The sequence below is a fragment of the Talpa europaea genome, assembly GCF_964194135.1.
Source record: "Talpa europaea genome assembly, chromosome: 3".
NCBI lineage: Eukaryota > Metazoa > Chordata > Mammalia > Eulipotyphla > Talpidae > Talpa > Talpa europaea.
The window spans coordinates 141,822,465-141,838,899 of record NC_140069.1 but is presented as its reverse complement, the minus strand read 5'-3'; the positions used below and the strand labels follow the sequence as shown (position 1 = coordinate 141,838,899).

General features: G+C 38.3%; 1 protein-coding gene across 1 annotated transcript in view; it reads left to right on the top strand.

Moving 5' to 3' along the window:
- KDM7A (lysine demethylase 7A) overlaps nucleotides 1-16,435 on the top strand; it is a gene marked incomplete at both ends in the record, with an annotated part of 76,053 nt that overhangs the window by 55,174 nt on the left and 4,444 nt on the right. Inside the window, 8 exons of the mRNA XM_084229723.1 lie at nucleotides 1,751-1,842; nucleotides 4,473-4,562; nucleotides 5,447-5,656; nucleotides 6,704-6,828; nucleotides 7,004-7,158; nucleotides 10,315-10,412; nucleotides 10,894-11,042; nucleotides 11,170-11,378. Coding sequence (XP_084085849.1) covers nucleotides 1,751-1,842; nucleotides 4,473-4,562; nucleotides 5,447-5,656; nucleotides 6,704-6,828; nucleotides 7,004-7,158; nucleotides 10,315-10,412; nucleotides 10,894-11,042; nucleotides 11,170-11,378 — 1,128 coding nt within the window. The remainder of the gene's footprint in view (nucleotides 1-1,750; nucleotides 1,843-4,472; nucleotides 4,563-5,446; nucleotides 5,657-6,703; nucleotides 6,829-7,003; nucleotides 7,159-10,314; nucleotides 10,413-10,893; nucleotides 11,043-11,169; nucleotides 11,379-16,435) is intronic.

Below are 16,435 nucleotides of genomic sequence, written 5' to 3'. Positions count from 1 at the left end.
GACATATATAGCTTCCAGTAAATACCGGGCAGTCAAGCTCAGAGTCTCTCATCCAAGTACAATCCCATGGAAGTAGGAACACTTATAAATACTTACAGAAATACTTCGAAATGTCCTTGCCAAGTACTAAATCTGCCAGATAAGAGATGGGCAGCTCTGTACTCAAAGTTTAGAGCACGTTTTTCCCTTTTTCCTTCTCACTAACACACATGAATATTTAGGATGATGCTTTCCCCCCTGATACCTTATAGGGACTCATCAGTCAAATTCTTAGAATAAATAAAACTTTTATTTTCTGAATGACAGACTCTTGCACTTCATCCTGCAGCTGAATAACTAGTCAGCCTGTGCTTTAGGGCATGAAGAGTTCATGAATGTTGAGGTCTGATAGAAAACATGACTCTGAACACTGAAGACAAAAAAAAAAAAAAAAAAGAAAGAAAAGAAAATTGCTACGAAAGGATCTTTGCCAGTCAAATTTAAAAATGTTTTCATGGGGCCTCCCTGGTGGCGCAAGGGTTTAAGACACAACCTATGAAGCAATCTGCAGCCACTGCAGCACGAGTTCGATCCCCCGACTGGCCAGGGAGCTACCCACATGGCGCAGCAGACCTCTCCTGACTCGCCCGCTGCTCCCCTCAGCAGTGTATTTCAGTCAGTTTGCCTGTTCTGTTCCCCACTCTGTCTCTGGTGAATCTTCTCACCCCCCACACCTCTGGCCTGTACCCCAGTTCTTGTATGCATAAATGAATAAATCTTTAAAAATAAATAAATAGAATAAAAATGTTTTCATTGTGCCAGCCAGGTCAATAGAGGGTACCTAGCGATACTTGTGATTCAATCAGTGCCACTAAGAATAGTACCAGCTGACCAATATACCAACTGCGTAGTCCCCAGCACAGATCCCAGAGCAGGAGTAGAGGTCTCATTCCCCCAATGGTGTTTCTTTGACCTCTGACCTTTACATTGCTGGCTGGTATTTGCCAGCTCTCCGACCCTTAGCCGGCTTTCATGAGGAATTAGATGAGGGTAGATTGAATGAAGCTCCTCTCTATGCTTAGTGTCACAATCAGCCTATCAGCCAACTTTAGATTTATGAGTAAATTAGCAACTGGGCAGATTGAAGTCTTTTGTTTTTGTTTCTGCTTCTTGACTTTTAGACTACTGATTTGGTTAGAAAACGTGTGTGTGTGTGTGTGTGTGTTTACCTTTATAATAGTGAACTATGTTGTGCGCCTAGTCGTTTGTAGAGCACACATATGGCATATACATAGATTCTTTACAGTTTATACAGCTGTCACCTAGGTCATTTCTACCGAATGTAATCAGGGTCAACCTTGCCAGCACATTCGAAGGGCCCAGTTGCCATTCCCGTCACTCCCTCCCTGGAGAGGGTGAGGTGCCCTTCCTTCCCCTTCCCTTCTGGAGACAGGACTGTCTGACTTTCGAGATGATCCTCCTTCAGTTTTACCACCTATGTCACAAACTAAAGTACTTTAATTTTATCCATTTTGGGGGACTTCATCCATTCTGACCTGTCTTCAGCATTCTCAGAACCAGAGCACTTAGTGCAATTACATTTAATGTAATTCCTTTTCTTTCTTATCATTTCATTGTTTCTTATTTCACTTTTGCCCTTTCCTTCGCAAGTTAGAGTTTTTATTTGGCAGTTACTTAAAATCTAAAGTTAATTATCTTTTTTCTCCAGAATGCTTTAACTCCTTTCCCTGCTTTTCTTCCATTCCCGCAGAGCTGAGAGAAGATGGTTTCCAGCCTCAGACGTACCTAGTGCAGGGAGTGAAAGCACTGCATGCTGCTTTAAAATTGTGGATGAAAAAAGAAGTAAGTACTTTTCTTTGAGGAAATAACTGGCGTGTTTTTCATGGCAGGACCAGGGAGACAGAGACCTTACGCTATTTTTTTGTGTTTCTTTTTTAAAGATTTATTTATTTATGCATACAAGAGCTGGGATGTAAGCCAGAAGTGCAGGGAGGGTGAGAAGATTCACCAGAGACAGTGGGAAGCAGAACAGGCGGATTGACTAAAACACACTGCTGAGGGGAGCAGTGGGCAAGGCAGGAGAGGTCTGCTGCGTCATGTAGGTCAGCTCCCTGGCCAGGGATTGAACTTGTGCTGCAGTTGCTGTGGATAGCTTTATAGTGTTGAGACTTAACCCCTTGCACCACCAGGGAAGCCCAGCCCTTACTCTGTTTTGGCAGCACTTATAAGTTGGCGGTAGTAGAGAGGGTAAATCAGAGGTACTAGTTTCTATTCATATTTGAAAATGTAAAGTATCTAGGTATTTCTATAATTTTTCATTAAAAAAATAATTCAAGTATATCTAGGATATTGGCTAAGAAATGAACATGTAGATCGAAGATAATAATAAATGGCTTGGAGCTCTCATAGCGTGTTAATCATTCTTCTTAGGCTTTATCTCCGTAATCTCATTTCATCCTCAAAGCTACCATATGAGGTTGGGGTGCTATGGTTACCCTCATTTTACATATAGGAAATCTAAGATTCAGAGAATTTTATGTAATTTGCCCAAGGCTGCTGGTGGAGCTAGGACTTAAAGCTGGGTCTTTGTGGCAGCAAAGCCTATGCTCTTACCCCTGCTGGACTAAGGTCAAAATGAAGGCAAAGGAGGTCAAGGTTCAAGCAGGAGCTTTCAGTTTTTACTAAATTGTGGTCTAGTTGTTTACATTTGAATCTCACCACCTTTAAGAAATCATCTCAGATTTCTATTAAGAATAGATGTGTTCCTCCCTTCTGCTTCCATTATACATTTCTTGTGCCAGTGGACTTAAAAGTCATGTCTATTAGGCAATACATCCATGTCCCCTTCTTTGGGTTTATGTGCTCTTATTAAAGAATAGGGATTTTGTCATCTTTATTTCCCTTTTGGGATTTCATATACTTTTAATAAATGACAGATATGTCAGGTGATGAAAATACATTTCCATACTAATTTCTTAAATATCCATCCACTTGAAATAAAAATCCTGCTCTTCAGGGATATTGGGGGGGAAAAAGGAAAAATAGGAGCTATTGGGAGACAGTGATTAATAGGTTACCTTCCTAATAATTTTATACTCCCTTTCACTTGACTATCGCAACATTCCCACTTGAGCAAGGTACTGTGGAAGCATTCAGGAAAGTAAAAACAATGACCTCTACTGCCAAAGAGATCATCATCTAGATGACAAGTAAAAGCCTAACCAGATGACAAAACCATATAACAAGGTAAAAACAAAATGAAAGACACATTGCAAGGATTATGTAATTCATTTCCTATAGAAAACTTTAGACAAGTGGTTCTCAAATTGGTGTGTTTATCAGAATTGCCTTTAGAGCTCTTTAACAATAATATCACCAGACTCCTCCCCTAGAAATTCTGATTTAATAGATCTGGGATAGAATCTGAACCTCTCTGTTATACAAACTTCATAGGTGATTTTGATGCACAGTAAAATTCATTGATAAAAAGACTATCAACTCATTACATTACAACTCATTACATTCACTTTTAAAGGCATGATGCTTGGAACTATTAACTTTGCTCTGAGATGAGAGGACACCCTGCTTAGTGGTTAAGAGCATGGACTTTGTGGGCTCAGATGTTTGTATTCAACTCTAGACTTTGTTACTAATAAACCAGTGACCTTGGGCTAATTTCCCGACCTCTGTTTTTGTTCCCTTGGTTATAGAATGGGAATAATAGTAGTATCACTGTCATAGTTGTTGTTGAAAGAATTACATGCACTAACACTCATAAAGTACTTAACAGATACTTGCCTGGCACGTAATGTCACTGTTATTATTAGTTTGTTTTAACAGAGTGTGTGCAAGACAACAAAAGGATGTGAAGCAAAAGTAAAAACTTGTTGAGTGTAATTAAACAATCAGAACGTTCTTAGATACAAACATTAATATCTGGACATAGACATGATAAATAATGGTAGTAGTTGCAGATATGGTAACTCACCAATTAATTATTTCCCTAATCATGGATCTTTTTCCTCTTTTGCTTTTAACAATGAAAAGTTTATAAAAAATGTTTCAAATTAGATATCCCACAAGAAACTAAGATTGTTTTAGTGCCTGTGTTCCCTCTTACACATCCATGTCCTTGCTTATTATGAATTAATGTCAAGCTAAATTAATTACTACTGAGTGGCGCCATTAGAATTATGGTCGGCTTTGAGATGTAGAGTATGAGGTTGCTACTCAATATAAAGCAAAATTCACTGTGTGATAAATGCATCTTTAGCTCTTTCTAAGAGAATTTATAAGTAACTGAGGAGCTCCTTAGAAGGTCTTACCCCAATTACATGAACCTTGAGAGCTGATTTACTAGTATTCGGCTATGTTTGTAAAACCAAGACAACCCCAAAGTTGGTTTAGGAAATTATTTTTACATATTAAAGTGTAAGTAACTTTGGCTCTTTTCTTTATTAATCCAAATGCAGCTTGTGTCTGAACATGCCTTTGAAATTCCAGACAATGTTAGACCTGGACATCTTATTAAAGAACTTTCTAAAGTAATTCGAGCAATAGAGGTAAGAATAGACACTATCATCTGAATGTTTGGTTACCATCTCCTTTGAGAAGCAAATGGATCTACTGCTACACTACAGACATTTGAAGGCTCTGCTACACTTAGAAAACAGGTAGAATGAGCTATGTTTTAGAAGAATTCTTAGGTTTCCAGGCTTCTAAAGTCCTAGAGAGAGATTTAGAGTATGGTGTCATAATGAAGTAATAAAGGAGTATTATCAGGCTATTTCAGGTTCTTTAGGTTATTACAAAAAAAATAAAAAAGTACAGAATAAAACTTTCATATTCCATTTATTTCCAGTAATGATAGTAGACCCTTCAAAAAGCTCAGGGTTTATGGGCAATAGGTCCCTCTGAATATGAAAATACAGGTTATGTGCTACAAAGTTATGTCAAGTGTATGTTAATACAATTATAGAAAACTTGCAGGTGGTTGCTTCTGGAAAATGGGAATCAGGATGGGAAAGAGTAGACCATTACTTTTCATGATTTGCTTATGGAGTTTTAATTTTTAAAACTACATAAATGTGTGACTTTGGCTTAAAAAACAAGTACTGACTTACGTAAATATGTACATGAAACTGTTCATCCTAGGAAAGAACTGAGAGCAGCCTAAATAGCTACGAGCATTAGGTCAACAGATTGTGCTCTGTCTGTATAAGGGGGTATAGCACAGCTTTAAAATGATACTGAAAGTCAGCAAATATGTTCACAGGCTACTGTGGGGGGAAAGAAGGGACTCAGGTCTTATGATTTGGTCTTTTTTGTTTATAAGATTAAACTGAATGGTTTTGTTTTCTAAAATAAATACTGATATTTTAATGAATGGTTACTTAGGTATGTCCCTAGCCTTGTCATCAAAATACTCTAAATTTAATTCTTAAAGGAGGAAAATGGCAAACCAGTTAAATCTCAGGGAATTCCTACTGTGTGTCCAGTTTCACGATCCTCAAATGAAGCAACTTCCCCGTATCATTCCCGACGGAAGATGAGGAAGCTTCGAGATCATAATGTCCGAACTCCTTCTAATCTGGACATCCTCGAACTTCATACAAGGGAAGTCCTCAGAAGGTTGGAGATGTGTCCATGGGAAGAGGCAAGTATTGGGGTTCATGATCATAAAAGGAAGCTTGGTTGTTTCTGAAAGTTCTATAAAAGGATAACACAAAAGGAGGACAGTCTGACCATTCTCCTTATTCTTTGCTTAGGTTTTTAGAGGCCAGACAGTACTTATGCCTGTTCTAGGCATCTGTGTAGAAGCAAAGGAATAAGTCTCTTTCATACACTGATAGGCTCACTGAGTGTTTATCCAGTGTCATGCTCCTGCAGGCTCCGGAGAAAATACCAGAAAATACCCTCAGATCACGTCCATCCTAGTTCATGTTAGAAGGGTGGAGAGACAGAGACATATTAAAATACTATGATTTCAGAAAACAGGTGTTATGAAGGAAGCCATAGAGTAAAGGAGTTGGGAAGACTGGTGCCTTATCTAGGGTGGTGACGTGTGAACTGATGCTTAGATAATGAGAAGTCAGCCGGAACCACAGATCTGAGGAAAAGTATTGTGGACAGAAGCGAGAGCAAGCCAGGTGAATTACCTAATTGTGAAAGTTCTATTTATTACTAAAGAAAAAAATTTACTACAAAAGAGAGTATTCTTTACATAATGAAAACCAGTAACTCCCTGTGTCTTTCTGTATAACGAGGCAGCCTCTGTCCCTCTGAGAGCAGTGTGGTGACCTACAAGTTGCTGACAGCGCCTGTTAGGAAGACTAGGGATCAGGTCAAGGAGAAGGTGGCTGGAAGGACCCAGCAGGTAGCACTGCAGTGGAAAGAGGATAGAAACACATGCAGGCAGTGCTTCTCCAGCTTTCTGCCAGCGAGGAATGTCTGTGGATTTGCTTTATGCAAATCTTGCGGTCTACTCTACTGCGTGTTTCATTGTTAGCGGGCTGCAGACAGGTGAACCATGTCCTGCTTTGGTTTTAGAAGCCATTTAGTTTTCATGTCACCCCACTGTGCACCCCTTGCCCGGCAGCTTTTTAGAGGGCAGAGGGGGATGGTGGCGGTACGCTGTAGTCTTATACTGAAGCAGGTGTGTTTTAAGGGTGGAGTCAAGTAAATTCTGTTTTTATACTTGAAGGATGTCTTGAGCTCTAAACTGAATGGAAAATTCAACAAACATCTCCAGCCATCTTCCACGGTACCGGAATGGAGAGCGAAAGATAATGATCTACGATTACTGCTGACCAATGGAAGAATAATCAAGTACGTAAAGTAGATCAGAGTATCAAACTGATTAGTTTTCAGTGTTCCCTTCTGTTAATTGAATCCCTGGTGCCCACTGTTGTGCAGCTGACTGTAAGTGGGTGGTGGGGGGTTATACTGTTTGGCCACATCATTGCACTTTTTCTGACTTGGTTGCTTTTCCTTTTGTATACAGAGATGAGAGACAGCCCTTTGCAGATCAAAGTCTTTATACAGCAGATAGTGAGAATGAAGAGGATAAGAGAAGAACCAAAAAAGCAAAAATGAAGATAGAAGAGAGTTCAGGAATAGAGGGTGTGGAGAATGAAGACTCGCAAAAACCACTTAACAGTACGTTTGTTTTAATGGTCTTTTATTTGGATTTGTACACTTAGACATTTATCTGCATTCAATTCTTAATGTAATGCTAAGAATCAGAATTGCAATCTGAGAGCACATGGTTGCTTCTTTTAATTCAGAGAATTTTAAACAAAATATCTGAAAATCTGCCTCCAATTTATATATATATATATATATATATATTTAAATCTTAGTCTTTTTTTTTAAAGATTTATTTATTTATTTATTTATTTATTTATTTATTTATTTATTTATTTATTTATTTATTTATTTATACAAGCACTGGGTACAGTCAGAAGTGCGGGAGGGTGAGAGAATTCACCAGAGCCAGAGTGGGGAGCAGAGCAGGCAGAAGGACCGAAGTACACTGCTGAGGGGAGCAGCTGGCGGCTGGAGCAGTCTGCGCGCCATGTGGCACCCTCCTCGGGTGGCCAGGGAGCAGCCGGGGATGGAACCGGCGCTGCAGAGGCTGCGGGCAGCTTCGCAACCCAGCGCTCAACCGCTGCGCCACCGGGGAGGCCCTCCAATTTATATTTTGTCTTCTTCAAGGCATCTTAAAACTCATATAGACAAATTTGCATGATCGATGAAAACTTCTGTAACCTTTCAGGACTACAGATTAATTTTTTTATTTAATTTTTGGGCAGTGCATGATTTCTCTCATCACTGGAGCATCCATAGTTCATCACCATATTCCCTACACTCTTACCCCACCCCTGTTTTCACACCTTCCCCTCCCTTCATGGTACCGCATATCTATGGTCAGCTTTCAAGCTTTGGCTTTGACCCTTTGTTTGGTTTTTCCATATTCTACATATAAGTGAAACCATCCAATATTTATCTTTTTCCTTCTGACTTATTTCAGTTACCATCAACCCTTCCAGCTCCATCCATGTTGCTGCAAATGGCATGAGTTCATCTATTTTTGATCACTGAGTAGCATTTCATTGTGTATATATACCACATGGTCTCTGTTTTGGGGCATGTAGGTTGTTTCCATATCTTGGCTATTGTAAATAGTGCTTCCATAAACATAGGAGTGCAGGTTTCCTTTGGAATTAGTGTTTTTGTGTTCTTTGGGTAGATTCTTAGGATTGGAATAGCTGAGTCATATGGCAGGTCCATTTCTAGTATTTTGAGGAACCTCCACACAGCTTTACATAGGGGCTGGACTAGTTTGCATTCCCACCAGCAGTGTAAGAGGGGTCCTTTTTCTCCACATCCTCCCAGCATTTGCTGTTTCTGGTTTTATTAATATGGCCCATTCTCACAGGTGTGAGGTGGTATCTCATTGTGGTTTTGATTTGCATTTCCCTGATAATAAATGGTGATAGACTTTGTTTCATATGCCTTTGGCCATTTGCATTTCTTCTGCTTTTCTGCCTGTTTTTTGATTGGGTTGTTTAATTTGTTTTGTTGAATTACATGAGCTCTTTTTAGATCTTTGGTATTAGCCCCTTATCAGATGTATAGTGTGCAAATATTTTCTCCCTTTCAGTGGGATATCTCTTTGTTTTGTCTCTGACTTTTTAGTTTATATATATAGCCCCAGCTGTTATATCCCCTTGTTTTCCTTGATTCTGGAGACAAATTCTCAAAGGTGTTTCTGAAGTTTATGTGAAGGAGTGTTTTGGCTATGTTTCCTTCTATATATTTTATAGTTTTGGGTCTTATATCCAAGTCTTTTATCCATTGTGATTTGATTTTTGTGCATGGGTACGATGGCAGTCTAGCTTCATTCTTTTGCATGTGTCAGTAAATTTTCCCAGCAACATTTGTTGAAGAGACATCCCTCATTCCAGTGTATATTCTCTATTCCTTTGTCATAGATTAGTTGAACGTATCTGTGTGGTTTTATTTCTGGGTTCTCAGTTCTATTCCTTTAGTGTTTGTGTCTGTTTTTGTTCCAGTACCATGCTGTTTTTATTATGGCTTTGTAGTATAGGTTGAAGTCTGGAAGTGCAGCACCCCCTTTCACTCCCTTTTTAGTCAGGAGAGCTTTGGCTGTTCAGGGTCTCTTGTGATTCCATATGAATTTTCAACGGTTGTTTTAAAGGCCTGTATATTACTCAGGTGATAATGTGTAAAGCAACTTGTTGATTCTAAAGTTCTTACATTTGTTGTTTAATTGAAATTTTTTGTGTCCTTAATACTTGTGAGAAACCTCAACTATTTCTAAATAGTTTTTCTACCAGAAAAATGCAGATGGTGAATGCCAGATGAGGGAAATAGTCAGGGGAGAGGTTACTCTTTAAAGGTGAGGGTGTGTGTGGGTCACTGACACCCTTGTCTAGTGACAGTTCTTGATGGAATCATGTGAAAGCGCATGCATTTTATGTGCCTATACTTCAAATAATGAAACAATTAACAGTTTAATGCAATTTCACAAATGATTTTAACTAATGTGTACATGATTTTCAGAATTAAATGTTCATAGAAATGACCTGAAGCTATTAGCAATCCATGTAATGTTTTATTTGATTGTCTGCTGAGACCTCTACTTAGTTATTAGTTGATTTCCCTCATTGTAACAGATAGTAGTAGCATGTCCTCTTCCTTGAGATCTTTCTTCTTTGAATGAATTCTTAATTTCTCAACATTTTTCAGGGTCTCCATATTTCAAAAGTAGTTTTTTTGAACCTGACTAGTGTATGTCCAGATAATAAACATTACTTAATCCATGTTAAATACCTCAATTCCAGCTAATTCTCCATAACTCTGGTGTCACTGCCATCAGTGGCTGCCTTTGCTCCCGGGCTGGGAGGAAGGCAGCTCATTCAGGGGTCCACAGAGCACTTGTGGACTCATGTCAACAGAAATGCTTTTAGGGTTAAGGGCATTATCTTTTTGCTGTCCTTGCTTTCTAATGCAAAAAGAGAAATTGAAAAACAGCTTGAATTTCAGTGTTGGGGGTTTTTTTCTGGAAAAAAATAATAAGCCCACCTCCTAGGGGATATATAATTGTGTTCAAGAAACACCAAGTATCTTCAGAATATTCTTCAATCCGCATCTTGCTCAATTAGGGAGAAAGTCCCAGGGAGTGACGTAGTGAAGTGGATGGAAGCAGCACAAAGGCCTTCGGGACCTGTCAGGATGCTGGACCTGGTTCATTCTAATGGCTTTCATTTTCCTCTCTTTCCCTTCAAGGGTTTTTTACAAGTGTGAAGTCAGAACTCAGGAATCGATCATCAGAATATTCGGACATTTCTGATTCAGAAGACTCTGGACCTGATTGCACTGCACTGGTATGTCCCAAATGCCGTGACCTATACATCATTTAACGGAAAGACGAATATTTATTACTTATCTTCATGTAGGAGGAAAGTGAATAACAGCTGTTCTCAAATCTATTCCTGACTTGTATACACAGGGTCTTCCTTGGAGTGGTGTATGTGTACACACACACACACACACACACACACACACACACACTCCCCCACCCCCCATCCCCTCATATGACTCTTTACATTGATAAACATAGTTTTTGCCCCCTTTTGGAAAGGGTGGAGGGAGATACCATTCTTGCATTTCACATATTTCTCATAGATTATAGGTCATTTTACCTTGAAGAAAACCTGTACAGTGTGTCTTTTCCTAAGGAATTATATTAGAGCTTTTCACATGAAATACAGAAGGAATTTCATGATAATTCCAGGTGTTTTGGTTTGTTTGCACAGACTTGGTCAGATATCATATAAGTTTGCTTCCCTTATTTTTTTATCTCAGAAAAATAATTTTGCCACTGAAGAGTCTGAAAGTTCAGGTGATGAAAAGAAACAAGAAATAACATCAAACTTTAAGGAGGAATCTAATGTAATGAGGAACTTCCTTCAAAAGAGCCAGAAGCCATCTAGAAGTGAAATTCCAGTTAAAAGGTAGGCTTGCTGATGGTAGTTGTCTTATTACACTGTGATGCAAGTGATATGAAAACTTTGTTTCGTTTTAAAATTTGACCAAAAATTTCATTAAATGAACTCTTGTCTTCTTTGATGATCTCTTCAGGGAATGTCCTACCTCGACGAGCACAGAGGAAGAAGCGATTCAGGGCATGCTGTCTATGGCAGGGTTGCACTATTCCACATGTTTACAGAGGCCAGTACAAAGCACAGACCGCAGTGGCGACAGGCCCTCTGTCCAGGACCCCAGCAGCTGCCACAGCAGTGACCATGAGGCTAGGCAGTTGTATCGCTGTGATAAGCCAGTAGAATCTGGTAAGAAGCATAAGTTATCAGTCTCTAAAGAGTAACACGTGAGCCCCAGCTGATAATCCTTGTCCGCTGCTGTTTATTGCACAGCTTTAGTTAGAAATGGTGCTTAAGTATTGCTGCCGCCCACCCCCGCCCCCAGTACATAATGTTGCCAGATCACGTGTGATCCAAATGTATAAAACAAAATGTAAATGAACTGGGTGTGGAATTGTTTTTGCTGCGTGATTCTGCTGCTGCTGCAGGATAGTCATATTTCCCTATCACGAGTTGCTCAGAGTATAAGGAATGTCTTGGTATCTATATGTTTGGCTAAGATTGGACAATCTACCCTTTTCCATTCATGGGGTAGGGGAGGGAAACACGTTTTGAACTGTTTCTGATTGAGATTATTCTCTCTCCTACTTGAAAAGAAAGTGGCAGGAAAGAGAGAAGACACGATGGTAATATCAGCAATGCTATATAGTGTTTTATTGTCTGCCTTTAGGGAAAAAATTTGTTTCCCTTAAAGTCTGAGAAGGATTGGGGGAAAGCTGATAGTATGTTAAAACAACATGCGTTTTGTAGCAGTGTGTTCATTCTCACCCATTTAAGTGTCAGCTATGAGCCAGGAGTCTGACATGCATTCCACTTAATTCATGAAACAACACTTCCTTGTAGGTAACATAATTCTTACAAATGAAAGAACTAAGACTTAGTGAATTTAATGTGCCCATACTTACATAACTATCATTCAAAGGTGTTAGCATTTGAATACAGGTATCTGATCTCAAAATATTTGCTTGTGTTAGTAGAAGCTGAGGTTTAGAGAGATTTTTTTTTTAATATTAAATTTTATTTTTATATTCCCCCATACAATTGCAAACGCCCCATTCTGACACCAATCCTTCCCCTCCCGCCCCCTACCCCCCAAAAAGTGTCTCTGGTTCATAGTTTTTTGTTGATTATGATTTTCACTTTCTTATGTTCATTTTCCTGGTCCCTTATTTAAGTTTTCTAGATTCCTGCTATGAGTGAGACCATCCGGTATTTTTCTTTTTCTTTTTGGCTTATTTCGCTGAGCATGATCCCTTCCAGTGCCATCCATGTTGCTGCAAATTGCATGTGTTTATCTTTTTTGAATGCTGAGTAATATTCCATGGTATATATGTACCACATCTTCTTGATCCAGTCATCTATTTTTGGGCATTTGGGTTGTTTCCAAAGCTTAGCTATTGTAAACAGTGCTGCTATAAACATAGGAGTGCAGGTGCTCTTTGGAATTGATGTTTCTGTGTCCTTTGGGTAAATACCTAGGAGTGGAATTGCTGGATCATATGGAAGCTCTATGTTTAGTAGGTCCAGAAATCTCCACACAGTTCTCCATAGTGGTTGGACCAGTTTGCACTCCCACCAACAGTGCACAAGAGTTCCTTTTTCTCCACATCCTCGCCAACATTTGTTGTTGCTAGTTTTTTTAATATGTGCCATTCTCACTGGTGTGAGATGGTATCTCATGGTAGTTTTGATTTGCATTTCCCTGATTACAAGTGATGTTGACATTTTTTCATATGTCTGTTGGCCATTTGCATTTCCTCTTCAGAGAAGTTTCTTTTTAGCTCTTCTGCCCATTTTTTGACTGGATTATTTTCTTTGTTGTTGCTGAGTCTCATCAACTCTTTGCAGATTTTTGTGATCAGTCCTTTATCATTAGTGTTGGGTGCAAAAATGTTCTCCCAGTTGGTGGGGTTTCTCTTTGTTTTTGTTATTGTCTCTTTTGCTGTGCAGAAGCTCTTTAATTTGATGTAGTCCCAGCTGTTTATCTTTGTCTTCACTATCACTGCTTTGGGTGATGTGTCTGTAAAGATGTCTTTGATGTGCAAATCCCGTAGTGTTTCGCCTATATTTCCTTCTATATATTTTATGGTTTCAGGTCTTATGTCTAGTTCTTTAATCCATTTTGAGTTGATTTTTGTGTATGGTGTGAGGTAGTGGTCAAGCTTCATTCTTTTGCATGTAGCGATCCAGTTTTCCCAGCACCATTTATTGAACAAACTTTCTTTGCTCCAATGCATAGTCTTTGCTCCTTTGTCAAAGATTAGTTGACCATAAATCTGTGGGTTTATTTCTGGATTTTCTATTCGATTCCATTGGTCTGTATGTCTGTTCTTGTTCCAATACCATGCAGTTTTGATGATTATGGCTTTGTAGTATAGTTTGAAGTCTGGGAGTGTGATGCCTCCATTTCCTTCTTTTTTTTTCAGTAGAGCTTTGGCTATTCGGGGTTTTTGGTGATTCCATATGAATTTCATCAATAATTGTTCTATTTCTTTGAAGAATGCCATTGAGATTTTGATTGGAATAGCATTGAATCTGTATATTGCTTTTGGAAGGATGGCCATTTTAATAATGTTTATTCTTCCAATCCATGAGCAGGGGATGTCTTTCCATTTCTTTGTGTCTTCTTCTATTTCTTTTAACAGTGTTTTATAGTTTTCTTTGTATAGGTCCTTTACCTCTTTTGTTAGATTTATTCCCAAATATTTGATTTTTTTTTTGTTTCGATAATAAAAGGGGTGGTTTTTTTTTATTTCTTCTTCTTCAGATTTATTGTTTGTGTATAGGAAGGCTACTGACTTTTGCGTGTTGATTTTGTATCCTGCCACTTTACTGAATTGATTGATGAGTTGAATTAGTTTTTCTGTGGAGATTTTGAGGTTCTCTATGTATATTATCATATCATCTGCAAATAGTGATAGTTTGACTTCTTCTTTTCCTATTTGGATTCCTTGGATGTCTTTCTCTTGTCTTATTGCTCTGGCTAGGACTTCCAGTATTATATTGAAAAGCAGTGGTGAGAGTGGACATCCTTGTCTTGTTCCAGATCTTAATGGAATTGCTTTCAGCTTTTCACCATTGAGAATGATACTGGCTGTTGGCTTGTCATAGATGGCCTTTATGATGTTGAGGTATGTTCCTTATATCCCAAGGATTTCAAGGGCTTTTATCATGAATGGGTGTTGCACTTTGTCGAAAGCTTTCTCAGCATCTATTGATATTATCATATGGTTTTTATATTTCTTTTTGTTGATGTGTTGGATAACGTTGATTGATTTTCGGATGTTAAACCATCCTTGTGCCCCTGGAATGAATCCAACTTGGTCGTGGTGAATTATCTTATGGATACATTGTTGGATTCTGATAGCTAAAATTTTATTGAGGATTTTTACATCAGTGTTCATTAGGGAGATTGGCCTATAGTTTTCCTTTTTTGTGTTGTCCTTATTCGGTTTTGGTATTAGTGTAATATTGGCTTCATAGAACGTGTTTGGTATTGTCCCTTCCTTCTCAATTTTTTGGAAGAGTTTGTGAAGGATAGGCACTAATTCATCTTTGAATGTTTGGTAGAATTCATTTGTAAATCCATCAGGTCCTGGGCTTTTGTTTTTGGGGAGGTTTTTGATTACCATTTCAATTTCGCTGCTTGTAATTGGTCTGTTTAGGTGTTCTATTTCTTCTTTATCTAGCTTTGGGTGATTGTAGAGTTGTAGGAATTTGTCCATCTCCTCTAGATTGTTGAACTTGTTTCCATATAACTGTTCATAGTAGTTACTGATTATTCTTTTGATTTCTGCTGTGTCCGTTGTGATTTCTCCTCTTTCATTTATGATCCTGTGTATTTGTGCTTTCTCCCTTTTTTCCTTTGTGAGCCTGGCTAGGGGTTTGTCTATTTTATTTATTTTTTCAAAGAACCAGCTCTTGGTTTCATTGATCTTTTGGATTGTTTTTTTAGTTTCAATTTCATTTATTTCTGCTTTGGTTTTTATTATTTCTTTTCTTCTACTGGTTTTGGGTTTTTTTTGTTGTTCTTTTTCTAGATCTTTGAGCTTCGAGATTAGGTTGTTTCTTTGGGTTCTTTCTTGTTTTTTGATGTGAGCTTCTATTGCTATATATTTTCCTCTTATTACTGCTTTTGCTGCATCCCATACATTTAGGATATTGGTGTCCTCCTTGTCATTCAATTCAAAGAATTTTTTAATTTCTTCTTTGATCTCCTCGTTAGTCCAGTGGTCTTCCAGTAGTGTGGCTTTTAATCTCCATGAGGTAGGATAGTTCCTTGCCTTCTTTTTATGATTTATTTCTAGTTTGATGCCTTCGTGGTCAGAAAAGATGGTTGGTATGATTTCAATCTTGGTGTATCTGTTGATGTTTGTCTTGTGCCCCAGTATGTGATCGATCCTGGAGAATGATCCGTGTGCGCTTGAGAAAAATGTGTACTCCGTTTTTTTTGGGTTTAGTGTTCTATAGATGTTTGTTAAGCCCAAATGCTCTAGGTCCTTATTTAGAGCTTTAGTTTCTTTACTTATTTTTTGTCTTGTTGATCTATCCATTGTTGATAGTGGTGTGTTGAAGTCTCCCACTACGTATGTGTTTTCTCTGATGTCTGTTTTCAGAGAGGACAACAGTTGTCTGATATATTTTGGTGCTCTTTCGTTTGGTGAGTATATGTTAATGAGTGTTATTTCTTCTTGAAGTATTGTCCCCTTAATCATAATGTAGTGACCATTGGGTCTCTTTTTATTTTTTTGAGTTTGAAGTCTGTTTTATCTGATATAAGTATAGCTGTTCCTGCTTTCTTTTTTGGCCCATTTGCTTGTAGGATTGTTTTCCATCCTTTGTCTTTGAGCCTATTTTTATCTTTTGTAGCTAAATGTGTTTCCTGGAGACAGCAAAAGGTTGGGTTTTGTTTCTTAATCCAGGCTGCAACTCTGTGTCTTTTTATTGAAGAGTTTAGTCCATTTACATTTAGAGTTAATATTGATATGTTAGCATCTGTATTTGCCATTATGTTTGTCTTTCCTTTGATTTTATTTATTTATTCTTTTAATAACTTTTTTTTTTTTTTTTTTTTTGGTCTTCTTTCGTTGTTATTCGTCCCTCTGAGGTTCTGGCTTTAGGATTCCTTGTAGTATTTTTTGGAGTGGGGGTTTAGTCGCAGTGAAATTCCGGAGTTTCTCTTTGTCTGGGAAGGTCCATATTCTTTCTTCATGGAGGAAAGAGAGCTTTGCGGGATAGAGTATTCT